This window comes from Panicum virgatum, chromosome 7K, assembly GCF_016808335.1.
Source record: "Panicum virgatum strain AP13 chromosome 7K, P.virgatum_v5, whole genome shotgun sequence".
NCBI classification, from domain to species: domain Eukaryota; kingdom Viridiplantae; phylum Streptophyta; class Magnoliopsida; order Poales; family Poaceae; genus Panicum; species Panicum virgatum.
This window is the reverse complement of record NC_053142.1, coordinates 30,825,356-30,852,434: the sequence shown is the minus strand read 5'-3', so window position 1 is coordinate 30,852,434 and position 27,079 is coordinate 30,825,356. Positions and strand designations below refer to the sequence as shown.

Sequence of the window (27,079 nt, the reverse complement as noted above, 5' to 3'; positions counted from 1 at the left end):
TATCTAAAGATATAGCAAAAAAATTATACTAAAGTATACCATATAATATGTTCACTGCGTATATCTACTCATGTGGAGTCCAACAGAATTGAATTTTCTATTTTATATTTTTTTATGATTTACTATGATTTTTCAAAGATTTAGTTAAAATAAACATAAAAAAATAGTAAAACTGCCTTCAAACCCGTTTAAGGAGGTCGTGCGATTGGTTTCGAGAGTCCGAGGAGGTTGATCAACCGGTTTCAAAATTCAGAGAGAGAAAACGAACTCAGTCCAAAGTTCAGGAAGGCAAAAAAGACTTTTTCCTTTTCTTATGGGTCCCTTTTACCAAGCCCATGTTTGCATCTCCTTCACATCAGCCTGTACAGGCTGCGATTACTACCATTTCTATGTCCAAAGAACAGTCGCGCAGCACCACAGAATCTTCCCCACTGGCTGCATCCGATCCGCGCCCTGCTCCAACACCGCATTGGCGGTGGCGCAGTGCAGATGCTTCAAGCGAGGAATGTCCGCGCGAGCTGCGAGATGGTCGACCGGTCGCAGACGTCCACCCCAAGCGAAGGGATGCGCGGTGGAGAGCGTCCTGCCGCGGCGGCCTGCGCCACCCGACGCTTCAAGCCAAAGCCTGCGCGACAGCGCAGGCCGGCCGCGCGTCGCGTCACGCCGTTCCCATCCCTTGACGCCACCACCGAGCCGCCCGAGAGCGCCCAGTTCCATCGCCGCCGCCTTTCAAAGTTCAGAGAGAAAACGAACTCGGTCCAAAGTTCAGGAAGGCAAAAAGACTTTTCCTTTCTTATGGGTCCCTTTTACCAAGCCATGTTTGCATCTCCTTCACTTCAGCCTGTACAGGCTGCGATTACTACCATTTCTATGTCCAAAGGACCAGTCTCGCAGCACCACAGAATCTTCCCCACCGGCTGCATCCGATCCGCGCCCTGCTCCAACACCGCATTGGCGGGTGGCGCAGTGCAGATGCTTCAAGCGAGGAATGTGTCCGCGCGAGCTGCGAGATGGTCGACGGTCGCAGAAGACGTCCACCCCAAGCGAAGGATGCGCGGTGGAGAGCGTCCTGCCGCGGCGGCCTGCGCCACCCGACGCTTCAAGCCAAAGCCTGCGCGACAGCGCAGGCCGGCCGCGCGTCGCGTCACGCCGTTCCCATCCCTTGACGCCACCACCGAGCCGCCCGAGAGCGCCCAGTTCCATCGCCGCCGCCCCCCACTCTGCATGCCTATATGGATGGTCCACGCACGCACAACAGCACGCTCGGCCATCGACGTCTCAGGTTGCGCCGCCGCTCGCCCGTTGCCGGAGAAGATGGGCACGCCGCGCTGCGTTCTCCTGGCTGCCCGAGCTCTCGTCGGCGCCGCGCTGTTGGCCGCGGCGGCGGCAGCGGCGGCGGAGGAGGAGGAGTATGTCCGGCCTCCGTCCCGGCGGATCATCCTCACGGAGCACGCCGAGCCCGCCGCCCATCCCCAGCAGGTTAGACACACGACGGATTACGCGCACAAGCTAGCAAAAGCCAATGCAAGTTTTGAGCACCTGATGTGATGATGGGAATGCATGCATGGCCGGTGTCCGTGCTAGTAGGTCCACGTATCGGCCGTCGGGGCGAAGCACATGAGGGTGTCGTGGGTCACCGACGACAAGCGCGCGCCGTCGGTCGTGGAGTACGGCCGGGCCTCCCGGAACTACACCGCGACGGCGACCGGCGACCACACCTCGTACCGATACTTCCTCTACTCCTCCGGCAAAATCCACCACGTCAAGATCGGGCCCCTGGAGCCCGGCGCGGTGTACTACTACCGGTGCGGCATGGCCGGGGAAGAGTTCAGCCTCAGGACGCCGCCGGCCGCGCTGCCCATCGAGCTCGCCCTCGTAGGTATATATGCGGAACACGGAAGAGCGGAGCGCTGCCTTGACCGGAGCGTTGACTCTTGATCTGACGGCTGGAAGGACAACGCTGCTGCAGGGGACCTGGGCCAGACCGAGTGGACGGCGTCGACGCTGGCGCACGCCGGCAAGACGGACTACGACATGCTGCTGGTGCCGGGCGACCTGGCGTACGCCGACGCGCAGCAGCCTCTGTGGGACTCGTTCGGGCGGTTCGTGCAGCGGCACGCGAGCCGGCGGCCGTGGATGGTCACGCAGGGGAACCACGAGGTGGAGGCGGCGCCGCTGCCGCCGGTCCCGGGCGCGCCGCCGCCGTTCGCCGCGTACGGCGCGCGGTGGCCGGCGCCGCACGCGGAGAGCGGGTCCCCGTCCAACCTCTACTACTCCTTCGACGCCGCCGGCGGCGCCGTGCACGTCGTGATGCTGGGCTCGTACGCCCCCTTCGGCGCCGGCTCGGACCAGCACCGGTGGCTGGCGCGGGACCTCGCCGGCGTGGACCGCCGCGCCACGCCCTGGGTCGTGGCGCTGCTGCACGCGCCCTGGTACAACACCAACGCCGCGCACCAGGGGGAGGGCGAGGCCATGCGGGGGGCCATGGAGCGGCTGCTCTTCGACGCCCGCGTCGACGTCATCTTCGCCGGCCACGTCCATGCCTACGAGCGCTTCGTGAGTCTCCCTCCATTGATCCTTCTGTCTATCGGTCATCAGTTCATGCAGAGTTTCTTTCTTAGCCGGTGACACCTCCCGATCATCGGCATTGTTAATTGTTGCCGACGAGGGTGTACAACAACGAGGCGAACCCGTGCGGACCCGTGTACATCACCATCGGCGACGGCGGCAACAGAGAAGGCCTTGCATTCGAGTGAGCAATTCGAGATGATGACCCTGTCACCATTTTAGCATACACAATAAGCTGCATTTTTTTCTCGCATTGGTTGATTCATTTTGCCGTGCTGGTTGGGTCTGTAGCTTCGAGAAGAACCACAAGCTGGCGCCGTTGTCGGTGACGAGGGAGGCGAGCTTCGGGCACGGGCGGCTGAGGGTGGTGAACGCGACCACGGCGCACTGGGCGTGGCACCGCAACGACGACGCGGACTCCGTCGTCCGCGACGAGCTTTGGCTGGAGAGCCTGGCCGCCAACAGCGCGTGCCGGCAGCAGGGCGACCACGCCGCCGCCGGCGGTTCATGGAACGATGAGTTGTAGCGCCTCGATCGGGCCCTTGATTTTGTCATTGTGTTCGCAAAGAGGCATGTCTAAAAAAATAGAGAAATTGTGCAAATTCTCATAAAAATCAGAAACATTCGGCCATCAATTCAACAATTCTAATCATAATAGCCACTAGATCTATTATCTTTTCAATAAATTACCCACCTTTGCCATTATGAAAATAGACTATCCTAAACATGTATCTAAATTACCCACCTCTGCCATTATAGAAATTAATCTAAAGTAACACCCTAATCTTCATGTAATTTACCCATTTATGCCATTACAAAATAATATCAAATAACCCCCTAAATTTTCATATATATTATCCAATGATAACATAATAAAAAAGTTAAAATGAACCCCAAATCTGAATCAAAATTATGTTATTATAATAAAATCTTAAAGTGCATCAATATAAAATTTTAAATTACTATTCCTATCATTATTATTTTATTATTCATGTTATTATTTATATAAACATACTAACCATAATGTGTTTGTCACCATATATTCATGTATAAGAGAAGAGATAAGAATACCAATTTTCATATTGTTCACATAGCTCAAATAAAATTTTCAATTAAACACATATCAAAAATATATGGAGGTGTGATGCAAAGTGAGAAAAAAATTGTTAGTAATTAAACCTATCACATTTATTACAATTACATAATGATAAATATATATCTTTGCAGTACTGAATTAGAATATTTAATTGGTTAAAAAGAGTGTGAGGTAGATAATTATTAGGTATCTTTAACTAGCCCGTGCGGGAGCACGGGTTGATAGACTAGTTTAGAGAAGGATATGCCATAACAATTTTTTATATATAATTTGCTATAATCTGTATATTTTACTTGATGATGAGATCTTAATTATATGGCTAATGAGTTTATATTAGAATTTTAAATATACCATGGCATATGTAGCAACCCACTAGGTACGCCATTATCTTCAACCTCCCACCCCTATCTCATTTTTCCACATCCTCTCTGCAGAAGTGAAAAGCTACATCATGTTGCCATGTTTGTCGCCCATCCTCTGGCCTAGACCACGCGTCCACCGCGCGCCCTCCTCCCGGCCTGTCACGCACGTACGGCGCTCCGGACCGACCCCACGCATCCGTGTGCCACCATCCGGCTCGGCCGCCGGCTAGTCGTGGAGTCAAGCGCTCTGACCCGCCCTGTCATGTCCGCGTGTTGCCGCAACGTCCAGCATGGAGGCTCCAGCGGGAATGTTATCAGCGTGAACGGAGACAGCACGTCCCTCAATGGCGGCGGCAGCACCAGCTGTAGGTATGGCGACGAGCAGCACATCCTGCCGCTTGTGATGCTCCAACCGCCACGGTCTGGCTCGACCGCCGGCCTGCTGCGCTGGCAGGGCTGTGCCAGCAGCACCCGAAGGCGGCGGGGGACAGGAGAGGACGGCCACGTCATGATGGTAACGAGGAGGTGGTCAGGGGAGTGGAGGAAGAGGGTGATAACACGGTGAAGGGGAGCGTCAACGAGCAGAGGTGGCGAGCTGGTGGAGTAGGAGTCGGATGCCATGGAGGGGGGGGGAGCAGGACGAAGATTGAGGGCATTTTGATTTATAAATTTTAAAAAACACGTTGATGAGGTAATGTATATCTCTAGGAAGTGTGGAATTGTAATGGCACTTTTATAATATCGTGAAAAATAATAGTGTATCTCCGAAATTTGATAATTATAATAATATAGACCCAATTTAAAATAAAGCAAATATGCACATCCATACCCAAATCAAAATTATCATTATTTATTCCCTCACCCTCGTTACTCTCGTCCATACCTATTTTTTCAAATCTACTTAATGACGGCCAATACGTTTGGAGTTGGACTACTTACTTCAATTACTACGGGATAGTGATTGAGTTGAGAATCTATAGGTGACCCTTTTCCCCAAGCAAAAAGAAATTATCCTTTACCAAAAATTTTATTGGTTTATTTTTGCGAGTCACCAATATTTTTCTTTCTTTTCTCATAGGCTTTCCTACTCTTCCTCGTCTTGCCCACCTCCATAGAGCTCTAGGGAGGGGGGGGGGGGGGCTCTAGCCCCCTACTGGGTCCGCCCTTGGATATGACTGCCATCTTATCTAATTTTCATCAAATAATGACAACCGCCATTAACTTCCCCTCGATCTCCATTAGGTGATAGTTCGCTGCATCGTACAGCATGAGAACAAAAGAACGTTCAACAAGCAGTGCCAAGTCACGTGGCAACGAGTCGTTATACTGGGCATAAGTGATAGTAGAATCAATAATTTTTTAAAAAAAATAATAGTAAAATCACAGTTAGAGTTCAACATAAGTATAAGTACAAGAACAAAATACACTTAAAATCAAACTGCAAAGAGGCCATGATAACATGATATGTAAAATTGGGTGGGCATATGCATCCCCAATCAATTTTATATTCTAAAATATATTATTATAATTTATATTAAAAATCTGTAGACGTCATATGACCTAAAATAATTCCTTCACTTATTTTACTATGCAAAAAATAGTAGTATTAACTTTATAATATTTCCACCTACATTTTTGTAACCTTTGACTCCATGTGCTCTCGTTGTTCGGTGAGTAGGAAAGGATTAGTGCACACAATTGCAGCTCATCCTTGAGCCTTGTGAAATCATATTTCTCATACAGAACCATCTTCTTGCAAGAAAGAAGATAGATTATTGCTCCCCCATCTTCTAGCAACAAATCAATGAAACATGAAAAAAATGCAAACATGAAGTTCCATTGGGTAAGCATGTCAGGGCAAAGTATAAGCAGCGCCTTGGTGTGGCTCATGAGAGGAGCCGCTTGTAATGGGCCATTTCTCAAGTTGTTATACGCGTCTCGGGCAGCGCAGTAGAGCTCCAGCAGGATCTCACTAGAAACACTAGAAACACACATACTGGAACGCTGGAGCTTGGGGCGAGGAATCGCCGTCTAGGCCGCAGCCTAACGAGCGGAACTGCGTCGGATGCAAGAACGCTATCTTGTCGCTGAGAACACAGCCTAAGTACAGTGGGATCGAGATGAATTCCAAGAGCCAGCTCGATGAAAGTAGACTAGATGGATGAATGAGGAGGCACAAGAAACCGACCTGGGAAGTAACATATATGAGGGGATCAGCTGGAGAATTCGCGAGCGTGGCGGTGTGCGCAACATCGCGTATGAGGAGACGGCATCGTGGAGGAGAACGTCTGGGAGGGCACAACCGGGAGGACCGCCGCTGGGCTCCACCCCGTGGGCGGGGTCCTCCTCGGGCACGACGACGTCGGCAAGCGCGGTGCCCTGCTTAGCCACCTCGGCGCAGCCACGCGGCCCCCAGCTTGGGCAGCGGCTCCGCGGCCGCCTCTTGGCCGACGATGGCACGAAGCTTCCATGGCGGATGGTGGATGGGGCGGTGCGCCAGCGGGGGCCACCGGGAGGCAACAGATGGCCAAGGCGAGGATGACGGTTGCGCCGGCGCGGGCTATGTGTCCGTCGCGGTGGCGCAAGCTCAACGAGGGATCGGGGAATTGGGGACGCATCATGAAGGCACGGCAAGGGAGGGGTGGGGGGGAGGGGAGGGACGGGGAGGAGGAATGGGAACCTCATACAGAAGATAAAGGTTGCGGGGAAGTGGCTGGATCGAGTCGGCCGTGCGAACGCACATTAGTACGGCCGGCTGGTACCATGTCTTTACTAAATTTTATTGGCTTATTGTTGGTCTCTGCGACTCACCACTATTTCCCTTCCTCTCTCGTCCTACCTCCACAGAGCTCTAGCTGGAGGGGGAGGGGGGCTTGAGCCCTCCCCTACCCACATACTAGACCCTTACATATGACTGTCTTCTTATCTGATTTTCCTCTCTTCGATGACAACCGCCATTAACTTCCTCTCGGTCTCCATTGAGGTGATAGTTCGCCGCATCATAGAGCACGAGAACGAAAGAGCTCAACAAGTAGTGCAGGTCATATGACAACGGCCGCGATACATGGGCATAAGTGATAATAAAAATTTTAAAAAATAAGAGTAAAATTACTGTTAGAGTTCAACATGAGTATAAGTACAAGAACAAAATACACTAAAAATCAAACTGCAAAGAGGCCATGATAACATGATATGTAAAAATTAGGGGGGGTCCCCAATCAATTTTATATTCTAAAATATATTATTATAATTTATATTAAAAATCTCTAGACTTCATATGACCTAAAATAATTCCTTCACTTATTTTATTATGCAAAAAAATAATAGTATTAACTTTATAATATTTCCTCCTACATTTTTATTCATCAACCGGACAACACCTTATTTTGATGCCTAAGGAGACATGTTCTTTTTGTCACACTACTGAGAAAATAAAACCGTCGCAAATCTAAGACTACTAGCGCATGTGCTCGCGCGCGACATTGTTCACCTTGATCCTACATGTGGACAGATGACCCCCAATGCCGCTTGAATCTCTTCCCCAATTTCATTCTCTCTCGGTTTAGGAAAAAAATAGACGGAGCTTGATAATAAATTGCGATCCGATACAAATGGATGCATCGGATACAAATGGATTCAACATCACCAAGGTTGTCAAATTTGTAGATTTTAGATCAAAATGGTGACCTTGGTCGAGGTAAGATCGGAATTGTAGAATCTTAAACATATAAATCGTACATTAGAAATGTAGGTTCTTTTTTTCTTCGAAAGGATAGAAATGTAGGTTCTATTGACTGGAATCGTAGAGACGACACACGGACACAGCAGCCAGACCAAGGCAACGTTGTGTGGTGCAGCACATTGGATTCTGCATTTCTGCTTCAAGCATTGCAACGAGGGTGAAAATGGCCGGAGGGGTTAATTTCTCTTGGGAACAAATCAAACTCATTGAACTTAATTTACATGGATCAGTAAAACTTGTGGAAGGATGCTTCAAAACTCTAAGGAGGTAGTAAACTCTCAGAATATATACTACTACTACTACTACTACTTTCCAATGCCTAGTAAATAAGGAGGTAATAATCGTCAGACGGAGTTCAGAATTCAGGAGCTGCCGTTCCAGGGCGCGCGGCCTTGGCAAGATATGATGGCTGTGGCCCGCGCCCGGCTATTCTTGGACGACGACGTCCCGCTCGCGCCGCCGGCTGCTCCCCCGGCTCCGTACGGCGCGCCGCCGCCGCCGCCACCGCAGGTAGAGGAGGAAGGCGAGGAGGCCGAGCAGCAGGAGGAGGCTGCGGACGAGGCGTCGGCGGGTCCGTCTTTTTCTTGTCTCGCGTTGTGGAGACCGAACCGGCTCCGATCGCCGGCGCGCGCCAGGCACCGGCGCCTCTCCCGCCATCGCGCTGCTCGGTCGCTCGCCTGTTCCTCCGCGGAGGCTGTTGGTTGTGCTGCTAGCCGCGAGGTGTCGCTTGGTACCAGGCCACGCAAGGAATTTGCTTGGCTAGATCTTGAGGACCAGAGAGAGAGCGTGCGCAAAGGGTGCGGGTGTGCATTGTGTTCTGCCTTGCAGGCACAGGAAGGAATCGCTGAGCCCGGGCTTGCAGAACAGGCACTAGTCTACTGCTGCGTTTACGCAGAGATCAGATAAGCTAAACCAAGTGCTTATCCAGCGATGAGAGGCGGAGCTAGTTGGATATGTGCAGCAGTAATCTACCAAAAATCCTTGACATCTGGTTTGAATTGGGATGCCAATCACATGACATGCTTGGTACAAAATCACAGTAATTGTCAGAAGCCGTAATTTGTTGAGAATTTTTCTTGCTTCCTGTAAAAAAAGAACAACACTAAACCGGAGCAACATGCCACTTCTCCATCGTTGCCCACGGTCACGACTGACCAACACATGACACGTCACACCACGTCTTTAATTCGTTCGCCGCACATAGAACTACTACCAGACTGACTAGTACTACCTCTTGGTATGGTAGCTCCAGCAGCCATGTCAGCAGGCACGTACGCAATTAGACACGAGAACCCAAAAAAGAACAACACTAAACCAGCAGGTGCATCTCTTTTGTCACTGTGAACTCGCTCGCCGCCGGCCTCACTTCTTGCAGACCAGGCCGGCCCCGCCCTTCCCGCTGCCGCAGAGCGCGGCGGCCGGCTCCTCGATGATGTCCATGGGCCCGGCGCCGGCGAGCCCGTCGTCGTCACCGGCGAACCGCCCCACCTCGCAGTCCGTGGCGAAGATGTCGGACACCTGGTACCTGCTGGCGCCGCCCATGACGGGGACCCTGGCGCCGACGTCCACCCCGGCGCCCACGTAGCCCGGGCGGTAGGTCTGGCCCAGCACGCCGTGCACGTCGGCGCTGAGGGCGTAGAACTTGAAGGCCACGTTGAGGTGCGCGAGGCTGCCGTCCTCGGGGGCCAGGCCGTAGCCGTGCGCCCTCGAGTCCTCCTCCGTGACGGGCACCGCGTCGGCCACGATCCTGAACCGCCCGTCCAGGCGCACCACGACGCCGTTGGCGGCGCCCGTGCGGAACACGGACAGCGCGGGCGCCGCGGCGGGGCTCCAGCTGGCGCCGGCGGCGGCGTCCAGCGGCACGGGCGCGCCGTCGAAGGCGATGGCGAGGCGGTCCACGGCGGCGTCCCAGGCTGCCGTCCGCCGGACGCCGAGGTACAGGCGGTGGCCGCCGAAGCGGATGCCCAGCGCCTGCACCCACGTGAAGTCCCGCGCGCCGCCGCGCTTGCCGATGAAGTGCGCGTTGATGTGCAGGTTGGCGTCGGAGACCAGGCAGAAGGCGGCGTCCCGGCGGCCGTGGAACAGGAACTTGTTGCCGTCGCCGCCGACGAAGCGCGGGTCGTAGCACTCCGTCCCGGTCAGCTCGCACACTGCTCCATCGATCGATCAAAAACCCATCAAAATTAAATCAAATCTCTGCGCAAGGGAGGTAAGTCGTGGCATGCTCGATCGCAAGATCATCGGGCGGCGCTTACGGCAGACGCGCTTGCAGGAGGGGCAGTGGATGTAGCAGGTGTCGCGGCAGCCGCGGGGGCAGTTGCGGACGAGGACGGAGCACATGGGCTCCGACCCTTGCTGGCCATGGGTGTTGTTGTAGCAGCTCACGTAGGTGGGCGGCGAGCCGGGGCTCATGTAGACGGGGATCACGTCCGGGTCAGACAGGAGGGGGTTGTCCGGCTGGCCAGGGTCCATCGGCTGGGCGCCCACCGCCGCGACCAGGAAGGCGAGCAGCGCCGCCGCCGCCGGGAACAGCCGGACGGACGCCATCTCGATCAGTCTGGTTGCTGGGTGATGCCGAGGAGAGAGGAGACGATGGCAGGACAGGTAAAGGTGGACACCTACGCTGGTGTTTGTGGTACGGTGTGCGCGTGCACGAACGCCTTCTTGTAGCCGGGAGAGGACGATGGGTGCGTGCGCTGTCTCTGAGGCTCTGACCAAACGAGTGTCGTTGGAACCAAGCATGGCTTTTGGCGGATCAAGTCTCGGCAAGTCAACTGTTCCGCGCTCGCCGCTCCACATGAAAGGATTCCATGCTTGTCAAGCCGGGCAACGCCGGGCGAGATGGCGAGAGAGATCAATGGTCAGGAGATGAGCAGAACAGCTGAATGAAATCTGGGTGCCTGTTCTTTTTGTCGCCTTCTAGGTCCTGGTGTTGAGTGCCGCCTTCTCTACGTTACTGCAACAGAATCTAGATGGCCATTGGCCAGCATCTGCGTAGCTGTTCCATGAACCATGATCGTCAACGCCAGAAAGAAAAAACATCATGTCCAATATAAAGGAGACCAAGAAAAGAGAAGAAAAACGCAAACGATCCAGCAACTCGAGTTCAGAAAATCAAAAGCAGGCAACAAACTAGTAGTACGTTGAGATCAAAGTGAGCAATCCAGACATGTCTCGTGACAAAAACAATGGAATCTTCGGAGTAAGGTTTCATCTGGAGAGTTGAGAAGCAGAAGACATTAGTACGGTACACTCTTTAGAGGGGTGTATAGGGCACGACCATAGAGGTGCAGAGTGTAAACATATTATAGCTCTACCAGTTGCCATCTTGCTTCAGGAAGTTGCTCAAAGGAAGCTAATAAGTTATCCGCAACATCTGGATCAAAATAGTTGTACAGCTGGACGGGGATGCCTTTGGGGTTTGCAGACCCTGCACAGCGCATTCTGTAAATCCGCGGCAAGCACAGGGTAGAGTATACAAGACAACCTACTCCACTGATAAAGAAACAATCAAAGATTGTCGATAACTCATGAATAGGCGCTGGAACAGATGTATGGGAAAAATGAGCAGAGAATACATGTACATCGCCACAAATGGTTTTAAAGTCTACACTTTTAATTGATCCCCGTATTTTCAAATCCATTCACTAGCAAATACAATGGCTGGTTCGGGGTATTGCAGAAATTAATAAGTGAGTGATGTTGCAATTAATACTCCTATATCTTAAGCTATAGCTTGCACACCTTGGGAACACAATACTAACCTACCAAAAGAACCACCTCTTCCCAGCTGGAGCTGATTTTGTCCCTTCCCCCGTAGAGCTTTGGTTGTCTCTTTTTCCAATGCCATGGTTCAGTGCCTCAAGTCTTTTCCTGCAAAGACGAGATTGTAAAGTAGAACAGAAAACACAAGCTGATCATGTTTAAGAAATAAGTTTGATTTATCCCCTCAAACAATGGACAATTTCATTTGAAGCAAGTAACACAAGCTCAGTAACCTGCTTTAAATAATCATAGTAGTCTACACTCTAGAGCAAGCTGTGCCAGAGAAAATGGCATGATTATAATATGATGGCAAAAACCACAGTGGAACTGAAATAACAGATATTGATTAAGAAGATAAAAGAGCAAGGCCAGTCAGTTCAATCATGTCCCGCTACAAAAACGCTCAATTAAGTTTTGCAGTTAAATGATCACAGAGCAATTCTGCTCATACAACTTAACTAAGAGGCTAACCAGACCCAACAGAATAATTTGGTAAGATCTTTCAGATATGTGATTTGGTAAATTAGACCCATTATTGTAAATTAAGAAGATGCCAACTTTGAGTTATTGCCATTCCATGAATCTGAAGTTTGAAGTCCACTACATTCTCATGGTTCATTTTACAAGGCAACTTTCCCATTATAAAGACCATAATGAGCACAAGTTATTATATGACTCATACAGAATCAAAATAACTACCTTGTATCTTCAAGCTGCCCGTGCAAGCTCCATCCCTGCCGAAATCCTTCCATACCCTCAAGTCCACTTGCAAGAATCATGCGCCTACATAGAGGTATAAGACCCGACACAAGCAGAATTTAAAGACTTGTGAATGAATTAATAGGAAATTCACTACGATTCATAATACCTGCTGTTTTACTGTATTGTACCTAACAGTAAATTAAAAAATGTAGCTTACCCACACAAGGCCTCCATTTTAAAATGTAATGCCTGTAAGTTTCCTGATGTTATTTTAAAATACCAGATTCAAATGCAGATTTGGTAAATTTTTCTCCGTTTTGCCCACTTTCATTTAGAGGTTTATTTTGACCCCTCAGCATTCATGAGTAACATCCACACTAACTATTCTCTCTTAGGCACAAGAGATCTAAAACCAAGGATATCCTGGCCATGCCAATCTACATTCTTTTTGCTTGTGACTTCCTAATTCCTGTGCTTAGCAAAATATGACTTATAGAAGAGAAACGACAAATACTGTACTAAAACATCAACAGCAGGTAGTTTAACTGGTGATTCATTTGGAAGGTCAGGTGTTACTCATAAGCCTGATAGCCTGTAGTACACCAAGCAGGAACTGTGCAGATATTCAATCTAAAAGTACTAAGTGTACTGAAACAGCACCTTTTATATGAGTATTCTTTTTTTATGATTCTGTTGGCATCAGCCACCAATCTTTATGAGTTAGGGTAGCAATTTAGTCTGAAAGTACAAAGTATAAGAAAATAAGCGACTATGTATTTGGCAGAATAAAACTAACGTGCATTGTGTGTTGTGATCCATTATTGCCAACTAAGAGCTTGAATGTTTTGGATGGGAAAAACACACTAGCCTCCTTCTAAATTGGAGAGTTACTCAATATAACTTTTTGTCTGCATTCTCAGCATGGTTACTATATCTATCTCTCCACAAACTACCCAATTCACCCCCAGTAGTGTCGTATAAGCTTTTGCTCATGCAGGGCTCATTTCCTACATAAAGTTTGCTAATAATATCATAAAGCCAGTTAAGTCTAATAGGTATGGTGACCGTCAAAGCATGATAAAAGCAAAGAGCTGTCTTCTGTGTAGCCATCAAATGGATTAACGGATCAAGGGATGAAGTCAGAGACTATACTACCATGCTCCTGCCACTTTTCTCCTGCTCCCTGTCTAGTTTACTAGTTCTTATGAGAAAGAAAAAACTCGAATGTTCATCTAGGAGACAGGACTCGTGACATGATGATGCTATGGTAGTGTAACAGGCAAAATCATCAATTACTAAACTACCTTTCTAGCAGCGTGACTTCTGATTGGAGTTGGGTAGCTCTCTCCTTTGCTTCCTCCAGAGGCATCGAAAAGCCCAGTTTATATTCACTATCTTGCATCCGTTCTCTTATTTCCTTATCCTGTTATAATAAGATGCAATGCTACACGGTTGAATAAACACCAAACAAAATCAGATAACAGGCAAATGGTTTTAATATAACTAACCCTTTTCTCAGCACATTGTCGGTATAACACAATTTCATCTTGGCAGAATGGCTCAATATCATTTATCTGTAGGCCTGGAGAACAGAAATGACGTTTTTCTCAAAACTTTTCCGCATAAATGCACAAGGAATACGAGAAACATAATATCGATGTAAGAGAAAAGCAATTACTCACATAAGAAAAGATTCCTTAGTATACCATCACAAAGCTCAACGCCTTCAAGGACATGTGATGCAATCTCTTTCGGTATGACAGGTGATGGTGGCCCTCGCATGAGATCATCACCAACAAGGATGGTCTCCTCCATTGTTTCTTGCTTATCGACTGTTTGAAAAATAGTCATGAGACATTGACAACGTGAAGTGGAAGCTATACTCAGGTCACACAATTGAAAGGTGCGAACTGTGATACAATTCAGCAAAGCTGTGTAGTATTATGATTATTCTAACTGTTTCCCTGCTTCTCTAGATAGCAATGATCTAATTATTGCATAATAAGCAGAAAGGGGAACTTTTTATCATGTACTGCTCAATCCATTTGTAAATAGGAAAGCTATTTTGTACAATTCGCGTTGCACATCATTCCCCTTCTGTACTCCTGTAATGAAACATCACTACTGTGCAAGTGCAACCATAATTCCAGATTATATGCTAGTGCTAGAGCTCTATTTTCTGTCCCGAATCTAACCTAACTGATGCTTGGTTAGCACAAGAGTTCGACACCCTAGCTTGCGGAGCATTTATGATAATCTTACTTAAAATCACCGAAAACCCAACACAGCTTACTCCCAAATACTGACACATGACAGCGCATGTAGGGGGGGGGGGGGGGGGGGGCGCCATGAAAGAGACGAAGCGCCCTTACCATCCATGGTGGCTGATTAAGCTCGCACTCCCCAGCGAACAAACAATCTGACTCAGTTAACGCCGATCAACCCTGCAGCCAATCAGTTGAAATGGTAATATAGAAAAATTAGGCTTGCTAGGCCCAGGATTTGGGGGTATGTGTATTGAAAATTTTTAAAGACCATTTTTTATAGCCTAAAGTATAGATTTATAGCTCAAAAATTCCTCACTGCATTGCTTCTGATTTTGCATAAATTCATAAGTAATCGAAAATTGCAATGACACATTTTTCACAGAATACGGACAATTCGTCAATCCTCACCTTGGTTCACTTCACTGGCATGTTCGCCTGGGTTAGAGGATGCTACCTAGGCTCGGGACGTCAGCCGTCGCCTCTGGCTGGCTGGCTGCTCGGCGCGGCGCGGCGCGGCGGCGGCGCGCGGCCGGACTCCGGAGCCTGGCCCTGCGCAGCTCGGGGGCTCGGGGCAGTGGGGAGACGGGCGGGTGGCTCAGTGGCTGGGGCGCTGGGCCGTTGGGCTTGGGCGTTGTGGGGGAACCGGGGAGGGGAGGCAGGCGGGCACCGTCGGGCGTGAAGCGGTTTTTTCTTTTTTATATTTAAAAAAAATTAGAATTTCAAAAATATATGTCCGTTTTGGAAAATTTCAAAAATATACCCCGGTCGCCCTCCCATAGGGCGACAGACCCAAAGTGTAATTTTTTTTCCAAATTCGCAATGAGGTCCCTGGGAAAAAAAGCCTTGTCGCCCCAACGGGCGACCGCCGCTGGGCCTAGCCCACGGCGCGGCAGGGGGGCCTGTCGCCCCCCCCCCCGCGGGCGACCAGGGTATCCCCCTATAAAAGCTCCAGCCCTCCCCTTCCCTCCTCATTTGAGTCCGAAAATTCCACCAAAAATCCAGAAAAAACGAGAGGAGTGAGGAGAAGGAAAGCGGCGAAGCCCTGTCGGATTCAGCACTTGTGATCTGCAGGTTAGTACATTTAGATTATATATTTTTTCATTTAAGTACTACATATTTAAATATGAGTAATTTAAGTAGGGGTAAGTAATTTAATTTAATTAGTGCTATAGTAGAACCATTTAAGTAGGAGTTCAATGATACTTTAGTTTGTAGTTACGTAGTAGTAAATTAGTTTAGAAAATTAGTTCTACGCATTTATTATTACAATTGCAGTACTATTAGAAACGTGTTTATAAATTAATTATGATTTAGAATAGAATTTGGCATATGCAGTATAGAATTTGAGTGTCATCACGTAGTTATGAATACTTATACGTTGTAGTTGAATTTCATACTTAGTTTTTACGGATTATTGAAAAAGGTAGTGAAGTAAAGAGTATAACTCGATAAGTATTATGTGATATACAGATATGTCGAGCAAGATGCAGTTTCAAGTATTTTATGGTGAATACAATGTTATGTATGGGCCAAATGGAGTAGATCTTTCTGACTTTAAGCGCACATCTAGCGGCATAGATAAACCTCTGGAAAGGAGTTTTGGTTCCATATGTAAGTGGCTGCAGCGTGGGTTCCATGTTGATCCATTGACACATGTGATCACTGTCCAGTCTCTTGTTAATTGGGAGGTAGAAAGTGAATTATGGGAATTGATGATGATACACAGCACTGATGACTGGCAGAAGTACATGCAAGCAGCTCTAGAGCATGGGTGGCCTCTGGCCATTCTTGTTCAAATCCGGGAGAAGACAGAAAATGAAATCCAACATTGTGCAGATCAAGGAACTCCGAGTATTCAAAGAGAGACCAATTATGTTGAGCAAGATGAGTCAAAAGAGACAGAGAACCAAAACATGGGACCACAGGGCCTTGCTGATGAGGGAGAGAGGATACATAGCATTGTGGACGAGATGGAGGCAGAAGACCAAACCGCAATAGAGATAGAAGAATATGAGGACTCATCTGATGACGAACAGTACTCATTGCCAAAAGCGTGGAAAGAACATGGTTTTGGCAGTCATGTCGCAGAAGATGTACGAAATCAGGAGTGGGAGTACAGAGAGAACGAGGTAGTGCAAGGTGCAACATATCCAAACATTGAAGCCGTAAAAGATGCTGTGAGACTATGGGCAATCTCATTGAAACGAGAATTCAGAGTCGTAAAGTCTGGCAGTAAAGAATATGAGGTGAAGTGTGTGAATGCTGGATGTCCATGGCGAGTACATGCATTCAAGGGAAAATGGAAGTCAAACTGGAAATGTTCCATTGTCACAGAGCACACTTGTTTGCTGTCAAAAGTTCTTCCCTCGTATCGCAATATATCATGCTACTTTGTTGCAAAGCAAATGTATGGGTTTATTATGGACAATCTAAATTATGAGCCAAAAATGATTGTTCGACACATTGAGCAGACTTACCAGTACACCATCAGTTATTTGAAGGCATGGCGGGCTAAACAAAGGGTGTTCGAGATGCGGTTCGGCACATACGAGACATCATATGATAACCTACCTCGTATGTTATCCCAAGTTGCTGCTAGAAATCCTGGAAGCTTTTATGACACATACCTTGTACCAGCCGTGACTAGGGGACAAAGAATTATGCAACGAGCCTTCTTTTGCATAGGTGCTTATGTTAGAGCATTTCAATTTTGTCTTCCGGTGATCTGCATTGATGGCACATTTTTGACTGGAAGGTATAAAGGTCAGATACTCACCGCAATCGGTGTAGATTGCAATAACCAAATTGTTCCGCTCGCATTTGCATTTGTTGAGATTGAGAATATAGACAGTTGGTATTGGTTCCTTGAACGAGTGAAGATTCATGTTGTTGCTGCATGTCCAGATGTGTGCCTTATTAGTGATAAGCATGCAGGTATCCTGCAATCAATACTGAAATTGCAACGTGGAACTGCGACAACGCCTCCATTATGGCCTGATGTCCAAAACAGGTGGTGCATTAGGCATATGGGTGCAAACTTCTATGAACACTTCAAGAACAAGGATCTTAAGAACCTATTTAAGGGGTTGTGCACCCAAAATCAACAGAGAAAATTCAATGCATTATGGCAGATGCTTGATCAGTTGACTGCAGAGCTAGTGAAGGTAAGGGCATCAGGAGCAGGCACGAGTCAGGCTGCAGAGGCTAGGGATTCAATTGAGAAGCCATTTTCACACTGGATTCGAGGTGCACCTAAGGAGAAATGGTCATTCCTTTATGATACCAACGGAATACGGTATGGTATTCAGACAACGAACCATGCAGAGTGTTTCAATATGGTTATGCGTTCTTGTCGTGCCTTTCCACTTGTGGGAATTGTTGAGTTCATCATGTATGGGTGCATGAAGTATTTCAGAGAGCGTTACACGGCTGCAAGCATAAACATCAACAACCCCCAAATTCAGTTTTGCAAAAGAGTGACACAATATATGCAAGAGAAGATTGAAAAGGCCAAACTGCACCGCGTCATATCCACAGGTACAATGGAGCATAGATTTGAGGTTCTATGCAAGGATAGAAGTGGCCGTGGTATCCGTAAAGATAGGGTGGTACAGGAGAGTTTGATTACAGTTGATGGCAAAGCCTTCTGCTCCTGCATGAAGCCTAAGTTATTGCATATGTCATGCTCCCATCTCATTGCGGCATGTGCAGAGTCTGCGTTACAGCCAGGACTATTTGTTTCACCATACTTTAGCAAGGAAACAGCTGTATCCACATGGGGACATGAGGTATACGGGATTGGAATTGTGGGGCCTTTCACTCAGGATAATGAGAATAAGATGTTTATTCCTGATCCAGCCACTAAGAAAGGCAAAGGCCGCCGTCAGACACGTCGTATTCGGAATGGTATGGACGAGTCAGAAGCAAGCAAGGCACAAAAGCGTTGCAGCCAATGTGGAGCATTGAGTCACAACTACAAGAAGTGTCCTCAGAATGCACTTCACGATGCTGCTGACGTCGGTCCTTCCGGAAATCCCAGAGATGGAGCACCTCCTACGTTCAGACGAGCATCGGCGAGAATTGCTCGTGGAAGGCATTCGGTGTCATGATCCACAATTGTATTTCATTATTTGTAATATGTAGTAATGAAATATGGCAGGTATGTAATGAAATATTATTGTATTTATGTGTCCAGTTTGTATGAAATATATATTTACCTATGTGTTCTCATATATTTTTGAATGCAGGTATGGAGATGGACTCCTTGCTAGACCCAGTGATCGACTCGAGCCACAGGTCTTACTTTGCAGCTGTTGAGCACCGAGCCCTAGAGGTGCTACGTCCTCGTCCACCCGGCGAGGCGATCTCTATACACCACGATTGGTGTGACCGGTATGTAATGAAATATTATTGTTTATCACTTTTGTATTCGTCGGTATTCTTTTGTTTCGACATTTTTTGTTTTTTTTCAGGTTACGTGAGGCCGGCCTACTGACTCTGAGGCGTCTTGTCGAGGTTGGGCCTATTCAGCTCGACCGATCCCTCCTGACGGCGCTCGTTGACAGATGGAGGCCGGAGACACACACGTTCCACCTCCCGTGTGGGGAGATGACTCCTAGGCTGCAGGACGTGGCCTACCTCCTCGGCCTCCCTATCGTCGGGGAGGCTGTAGGTCCGCGTGTGGTGGCGGCCTCGTGGAAGGATGAGCTGGAGGCCCGTTTTGCCCTGGTTGACCGCGTGGACGAAGCAGGTCCGATCAACCCGCACCCGCGAGCATCAGGTCCTTCGAAGACCTGGTTCCTACAGTTTACAGTACGTATTCATTGCATATATAAATTTAATTGTTACAATTCACATGTTCCATTGCCAGTTGAAACCATTAATCTTAATTGTTTATGCAGCCTGCCTTGTTGGCTGCGGATGCCGACGAGTACAGTGTGACCAGATCGCTGGAGGCGTACCTACTTTGGTTGTTTGGTTACATCATGTTCAACAACACTCATGGCAACTCGGTCGATAGGATTCTCCTTCCGTATGCACGGGAGATTGCGGATGGGGACGAGGACGTACCGCCCTACAGCTGGGGTGAGGCGGTACTTGCAGCCACTTACCGTGGACTCTGCGATGGGTGCATGAAGACACATGGGAACGCTATCCTGTCAGGGTGCCCACTACTGCTACAGCTTTGGTCGTACGAGAGGCTAGCCGTTGGTCGCTTCTTGGTCAGCCACGAGCCTTACCACGGGGGCATGTACGGCGACGAGGAGGACAAGAGGCCCACTATGGGAACTATCTGGATCTGGCGTCAGGTATGTTCGCAACAAACCTAATTTTGTTATTCATTGTTACATGATGTATTAGCGCACTTTTAATTTTACTTATTCGGAATGCAGAGGTCCTGGGCACATGCGCGGGTTAGACGCGCATATCCTGAGTTTGTTTCGGAGCTCGACATGCTGACGCCCGAGGACGTTGTCTGAGAGCCTTACAGCCCAGAAGCTGTGGCTACCCGTGCACCAGCAGGCCTGTCTTCGCACTGCTCCGCGAATGCGAGCCTGTGGCTTACTTCCGCCGTCCTGGTTTATGACATCGCGGTTGAGGCATATTGCCCCTGGAGAGTCAGGAGATAGTTTGGGCAGCGCCAGGAGTTTCCGGTGCCCACTTCGTTGGAGCGTGTCAGTCGCCAGGACCACAGGTAATTATGAATGAACTTGGCTCATACATTCGTGTCGAATCTAACGATTCTTCGTGGTCCACTTTGTAGGTTGTCAAGGAGTGGCTTGCCGTGCTCTGATGATTGGCTCACCAAGATTCAGCCGTGGGTGGACCAATGGGAACAGGCAGACGAGCACTTGGTCCATCCAACAGGACCACACACAGATAGCTGTTTTAGGGCTTACCTCACCTGGTACTTACCCCGGACTCGGGCTCGTCTGGTTTTTGTTGACACTCACCCGCAGCCACACCAGGCGAGGCCTCAGGATGGCTATGCCCGGCACCACGTGGAGGCACTAGCTGGCGCGGTGAGTCTCTTGATCATATTTGCATATATATATATATATATATATATATATATATATATATATATATATATATATATATATATATATAATCATACTCATAAGATAATTCATGTGTTTCTAACTGTACCTTTACTGAATTGATGCAGCTTCGTCTTTGCAACTTGATGGAGACGGACTGCTCGACTTACTTGACGAGGGTACGTGTCGGATCCCCAATGACCCAGTTTGAGCAGACAGAGGCATGGTCGAGGCAGCGTGATCAGTTGCGTCAGGTAGCGCACAACTTCGAAACCCATGTGCAGTACGAAGACAGCCACGGGTCGTCTCAGGCCTCGTCGTCGTTCCCGTGTCCGTCGACCGTGCACGGGCCGACGTCGCAGTTCTTCCCAAGTGCAGGTAACGTACATATCTCTTTAAATTTACATCAAGTGTTCCTACATATTTACTAATATCACATACAGGATACGATCCAGCTACTGCGTTCGGCCATACTGGAATGTTTAGAGGGACAGCACCAGTTGGCGGACCATATCCAGGGATGGTACCGGGGCCACAGATACCGGCCTACACAGGTTAGTTTATGTTTCATATTTCGGTTTCTACATGTCATGGCAAAATATACGAGCGTACGCTAACATCCACATTTTTTGCGTAGGATTCTACCCCGATGCGGGCGCCGGACCTTCTTCTTCCTCCTTTTGACCAGATAACGAGACCATCACCTTAGACGACTTCGACAGCTTGTCTCCAGAAGAGCCTGCCGCGCAAGGTGACCCCGATGTCTTGGGGTATTCACAGCTAGGAGGAGCACCACTTGGGATCTCTCAGCAGCAGACACCGCAGCCCCTTGCGCGTCCTGAGCGACAGGTGAGGTCTCTGGATGTTCTCACCTACTCCGAGGGCCATGTCCGTGCCCAGCAGAGGGCTAAGAGGGTCCGACGCCCTAGGGGTGGTTAGATATATCTGATATTTATTTGTAATGAGATAGTAGTGGACCTCTTATTTGTATCCGATGTTTATGATTGTGCTAGTTTACTTGTCATTTGTTTCTATAGATACTATTGATGTGAACTTGTTATGTTTGGGGGTTCCATAATGCTCGTTAAATAAGGGAAGTTCTTGCGATTTTTTTCCGTGATTTAATGAAGGACAAGTTAGGTGCGGTAGGAGTTAGCGGCCGAGATCCCGCCGACGATGAGGACGACTACACATTCGAATAGCTCAAAATAGGAACTATAGTGTATCTAGCTGCGAGTACGAGATCACAAGTTGCCACTGCTCAGCACGGCGATCACGGAATTCCCAAATATCGCATTCTTTGCCCAGACATATGTGACCCAATAGCAGTGCACTTCCACCATTTCAAAAAGATGTGAAAACACGGCAACCACTCCAGTGTTTTTTCATAATGGCGGCTAAGGCTGGCTTTTTTTCTGAATTTTTAGGCTCAAATCACAAAGAGAATGGTGGCATACGGCGGGGGGGGGGGGGGGTCTGTCGCCCCCCCAACGGGCGACAGGCCCCTGTCGCCCCAGGGCTGGGCGACAGGCCCCTGTCGCCCGTTGGGGGGGGCGACAGACCCAAAGTGTAAATTTCAAAAAAAATAGAATTTCAAAAATATATGTCCGTTTTGGAAAATTTCAAAAATATACCCCGGTCGCCCTCCCATAGGGCGAGAGACCCAAAGTATAAATTTTTTTTTTCCAAATTCGCAATGAGGTCCCTGGGAAAAAAAAGCCCTGTCGCCCCAACGGGCGACCGCCGCTGGGCCCAGCCCACGGCGCGGCAGGGGGGCCTGTCGCCCCCCCCCCCCCCCCCCCGCGGGCGACTAGGGTATCCCCCCTATAAAAGCTCCAACCCTCCCATTCCCTCCTCATTTGAGCCCGAAAATTCCACCAAAAATCCAGAAAAAACGAGAGGAGTGAGGAGAAGGAAAGCGGCGAAGCCCTGTCGGATTCAGCACTTGTGATCTGCAGGTTAGTACTTTTAGATTATATATTTTTTCATTTAAGTACTACGTATTTAAATATGAGTAATTTAAGTAGGGGTAAGTAATTTAATTTAATTAGTGCTATAGTAGAACCATTTAAGTAGGAGTTCAATGATACTTTAGTTTGTAGTTACGTAGTAGTAAATTAGTTTAGAAAATTAGTTCTACGCATTTGTTATTACAATTGCAGTACTATTAGAAACGTGTTTATAAATTAATTATGATTTAGAATAGAATTTGGCATATGCAGTATAGAATTTGAGTGTCATCACGTAGTTATGAATACTTATACGTTGTAGTTGAATTTCATACTTAGTTTTTACGGATTATTGAAAAAGGTAGTGAAGTAAAGAGTATAACTCGATAAGTATTATGTGATATACAGATATGTCGAGCAAGATGCAATTTCAAGTATTTTATGGTGAATACAATGTTATGTATGGGCCAAATGGAGTAGATCTTTCTGACTTTAAGCGCACATCTAGCGGCATAGATAAACCTCTGGAAAGGAGTTTTGGTTCCATATGTAAGTGGCTGCAGCGTGGGTTCCATGTTGATCCGTTGACACATGTGATCACTGTCCAGTCTCTTGTTAATTGGGAGGTAGAAAGTGAATTATGGGAATTGATGATGATACACAGCACTGATGACTGGCAGAAGTACATGCAAGCAGCTCTAGAGCATGGGTGGCCTCTGGCCATTCAGTTCAAATCCGGGAGAAGACAGAAAATGAAATCCAACATTGTGCAGATCAAGGAACTCCGAGTATTCAAAGAGAGACCAATTATGTTGAGCAAGATGAGTCAAAAGAGACAGAGAACCAAAACATGGGACCACAGGGCCTTGCTGATGAGGGAGAGAGGATACATAGCATTGTGGACGAGATGGAGGCAGAAGACCAAACCGCAAAAGAGATAGAAGAATATGAGGACTCATCTGATGACGAACAGTACTCATTGCCAAAAGCGTGGAAAGAACATGGTTTTGGCAGTCATGTCGCAGAAGATGTACGAAATCAGGAGTGGGAGTACAGAGAGAACGAGGTAGTGCAAGGTGCAACATATCCAAACATTGAAGCCGTAAAAGATGCTGTGAGACTATGGGCAATCTCATTGAAACGAGAATTCAGAGTCGTAAAGTCTGGCAGTAAAGAATATGAGGTGAAGTGTGTGAATGCTGGATGTCCATGGCGAGTACATGCATTCAAGGGAAAATGAAAGTCAAACTGGAAATGTTCCATTGTCACAGAGCACACTTGTTTGCTGTCAAAAGTTCTTCCCTCGCATCGCAATATATCATGCGACTTTGTTGCAAAGCAAATGTATGGGTTTATTATGGACAACTTAAATTATGAGCCAAAAATGATTGTTCGACACATTGAGCAGACTTACCAATACACCATCAGTTATTTGAAGGCATGGCGGGCTAAACAAAGGGTGTTCGAGATGCGGTTCAGCACATACGAGACATCATATGATAACCTACCTCGTATGTTATCCCAAGTTGCTGCTAGAAATCCTGGAAGCTTTTATGACACATATCTTGTACCAGCCGTGACTAGGGGACAAAGAATTATGCAACGAGACTTCTTTTGCATAGGTGCTTGTGTTAGAGCATTTCAATTTTGTCTTCCGGTGATCTGCATTGATGGCACATTTTTTACTGGAAGGTATAAAGGTCAGATACTCACCGCAATCGGTGTAGATTGCAACAACCAAATTGTTCCGCTCGCATTTGCATTTGTTGAGATTGAGAATATAGACAGTCGGTATTGGTTCCTTGAACGAGTGAAGATTCATGTTGTTGCTGCACGTCCAGATGTGTGCCTTATTAGTGATAGGCATGCAGGTATCCTGTAATCAATACTGAAATTGCAACGTGGAACTGCGACAACGCCTCCATTATGGCCTGATGTCCAAAACAGGTGGTGCATTAGGCATATGGGTGCAAACTTCTATGAACACTTCAAGAACAAGGATCTTAAGAACCTATTTAAGGGGTTGTGCACCCAAAATCAATAGAGAAAATTCAATGCATTATGGCAGATGCTTGATCAGTTGACTGCAGAGCTAGTGAAGGTAAGGGCATCAGGAGCAGGCACGAGTCAGGCTGCAGAGGCTAGGGATTCAATTGAGAAGCCATTTTCACACTGGATTCGAGGTGCACCTAAAGAGAAATGGTCATTCCTTTATGATACCAACGGAATATGGTATGGTATTCAGACAACGAACCATGCAGAGTGTTTCAATATGGTTATGCGTTATTGTCGTGCCTTTCCACTTGTGGGAATTATTGAGTTCATCATGTATGGGTGCATGAAGTATTTCAGAGATCGTTACACGGCTGCAAGCATAAACATCAACAACCCCCAAATTTAGTTTTGTGAAAGAGTGACACAATATATGCAAGAGAAGATTGAAAAGGCCAAACTGCACCGCGTCATATCCACAGGTACAATGGAGCATAGATTTGAGGTTCTATGCAAGGATAGAAGTGGCCGTGGTATCCGTAAAGATAGGGTGGTACAGGAGAGTTTGATTACAGTTGATGGCAAAGCCTTCTGCTCCTGCATGAAGCCTAAGTTATTGCATATGCCATGCTCCCATCTCATTGCGGCATGTGCAGAGTCTGCGTTACAGCCAGGACTATTTGTTTCACCGTACTTTAGCAAGGAAACAGCTGTATCCACATGGGGACATGAGGTATACGGGATTGGAATTGTGGGGCCTTTCACTCAGGATAATGAGAATAAGATGTTTATTCCTAATCCAGCCACTAAGAAAGGCAAAGGCCGCCGTCAGACACGTCGTATTCGGAATGGTATGGACGAGTCGGAAGCAAGCAAGGCACAAAAGCGTTGCAGCCAATGTGGAGCATTGAGTCACAACTACAAGAAGTGTCCTCAGAATGCACTTCACGATGCTGCTGACGTCGGTCCTTGGGATCACAGCTAGGAGGAGCACCACTTGGGATCTCTCAGCAGCAGACACCGCAGCCCCTTGCGCGTCCTGAGCGACAGGTGAGGTCTCCGGATGTTCTCACCTACTCCGAGGGCCATGTCCGTGCCCAGCAGAGGGCTAAGAGGGTCCGACGCCCTAGGGGTGGTTAGATATATCTGATATTTATTTATAATGAGATAGTAGTGGACCTCTTATTTGTATCCGATGTTTATGATTGTGCTAGTTTACTTGTCATTTGTTTCTATAAATACTATTGATGTGAACTTGTTATGTTTGGGGGTTCCATAATGCTCGTTAAATAAGGGAAGTTCTTGCGATTTTTTTCCGTGATTTAACGAAGGACAAGTTAGGTGCGGTAGGAGTTAGCGGCCGAGATCCCGCCGATGATGAGGACGACTACACATTCGAATAGCTCAAAATAGGAACTATAGTGTATCTAGCTGCGAGTACGAGATCACAAGTTGCCACTGCTCAGCACGGCGATCACGGAATTCCCAAATATCGCATTCTTTGCACAGACATATGTGACCCAATAGCAGTGCACTTCCACCATTTCAAAAAGATGTGAAAACACGGCAACCACTCCAGTGTTTTTTCATAATGGCGGCTAAGGCTGGCTTTTTTTCTGAATTTTTAGGCTCAAATCACAAAGGGAATGGTGGCATACGGCGGGGGGGGGGGGGGGACAGGCCCCTGTCGCCCCAGGGCTGGGCGACAGGCCCCTGTCGCCCGTTGGGGGGCGACAGGGCCTTTTTTTTCCCAGAGACCTCATTGCGAATTTGAAAAAAAAAAATTACACTTTGGGCCTGTCGCCCTATGGGAGGGCGACCGGGGTATATTTTTCAAATTTTCCAAAACGGACATATATTTTTGAAATTCTAATTTTTTTAAATATAAAAAAGAAAAAACCGCGGGCGTGAATATTCATCGCTTCAGGCGATGATTTTTTTGCAGCCCATCACCTGAAGGTATTGTGATTAATCTGCCAACCCACATGAAGAAACGGTATAACGGGCCATCGGCCCACCCTGGTAATCGTTTGCATGTATATTGAATGAGAAAAATCTGCATGTATTCGGAAGAGGAGTACCGTGACATCACCCACATGCATATAGATACGGGATTAAAAAAGCTATAACTATTAAATCGAGCATCCAAATAAAATTTAAATTATACCATTATATTTCTTATGACAAGATCTTCAAAATAAGACCACACTTATCTATATTTGCATGATATTTTATAAAGGGGCTTTTGCGTTTATACCTCTATTTTAAGTGATAATGGTGATTTTGCCCCTATTTTTTTAACTTGGTGATTTTGCCCCTGCTTTTTTAAACTGAAGATTTAGTTTACCCCTATTTTATAAGAAAAAGCTAATGGCATCAATTTAACTGCAAAAGAAAAACTTTATGTCCAACCACATTTAGCAAATCTGTCTGCATAAGCATACTCGACCGCCCTATGTGCGCTCACCGGCCGCTGCGAATGCTAGTTTGCTGCCATTGGCCGCAGAAGCTGCTAGGGTTAGAAGGGAGGTGGAGGTGGTGCAAAGGAGCAGGAGAGTTTTAGATAGTTACCTAGGGTTGGGATGGTTGAATAAG

General features: G+C 47.7%; 3 protein-coding genes and 1 long non-coding RNA gene across 6 annotated transcripts; 1 reads left to right on the top strand and 3 right to left on the bottom strand.

The window, feature by feature from the left end:
* Positions 1–1,116: 1,116 nt before the first annotated feature.
* On the top strand, positions 1,117–3,180 carry LOC120640901 (purple acid phosphatase 22-like). Of its 2 annotated transcripts, none has more exons than XM_039916827.1 (5): positions 1,117–1,479; positions 1,588–1,879; positions 1,970–2,557; positions 2,665–2,752; positions 2,860–3,180. In XM_039916827.1, the coding sequence occupies exons 1-5, from the start codon at positions 1,225–1,227 to the stop codon at positions 3,092–3,094; spliced, it is 1,458 nt and encodes a 485-aa protein (XP_039772761.1). In that variant the 5' UTR covers positions 1,117–1,224; the 3' UTR covers positions 3,095–3,180. The 2 variants fall into 2 exon arrangements, 1 of the variants encoding a protein (XP_039772761.1); XR_005662048.1 differs by having other exon boundaries at positions 1,120–1,479; positions 1,970–2,556; positions 2,622–2,752; positions 2,860–2,952.
* Positions 3,181–5,366: 2,186 nt separating this feature from the next.
* LOC120640900 lies at positions 5,367–6,737 on the bottom strand. Its single transcript, XR_005662047.1, has 2 exons — positions 6,215–6,737; positions 5,367–6,126 (listed from the first exon to the last, which is right to left on the bottom strand). It is a non-coding gene; the product is annotated as an uncharacterized LOC120640900 (long non-coding RNA).
* Positions 6,738–8,877: 2,140 nt separating this feature from the next.
* On the bottom strand, positions 8,878–10,464 carry LOC120643014. Its single transcript, XM_039919555.1, has 2 exons — positions 10,024–10,464; positions 8,878–9,918 (listed from the first exon to the last, which is right to left on the bottom strand). The coding sequence occupies exons 1-2, from the start codon at positions 10,313–10,315 to the stop codon at positions 9,131–9,133; spliced, it is 1,080 nt and encodes a 359-aa protein (XP_039775489.1). The 5' UTR covers positions 10,316–10,464; the 3' UTR covers positions 8,878–9,130.
* Positions 10,465–10,888: 424 nt separating this feature from the next.
* LOC120640899 lies at positions 10,889–15,123 on the bottom strand. Of its 2 annotated transcripts, none has more exons than XM_039916824.1 (8): positions 14,911–15,123; positions 14,608–14,679; positions 13,918–14,067; positions 13,744–13,817; positions 13,540–13,658; positions 12,233–12,316; positions 11,533–11,641; positions 10,889–11,198 (listed from the first exon to the last, which is right to left on the bottom strand). In XM_039916824.1, exons 2-7 carry the CDS (start codon positions 14,612–14,614, stop codon positions 11,533–11,535), a joined length of 543 nt encoding a protein of 180 aa, XP_039772758.1. In that variant the 5' UTR covers positions 14,615–14,679; positions 14,911–15,123; the 3' UTR covers positions 10,889–11,198. The 2 variants fall into 2 exon arrangements, with proteins under 2 accessions (XP_039772758.1, XP_039772759.1); XM_039916825.1 differs by having other exon boundaries at positions 10,894–11,263.
* Positions 15,124–27,079: the final 11,956 nt, after the last annotated feature.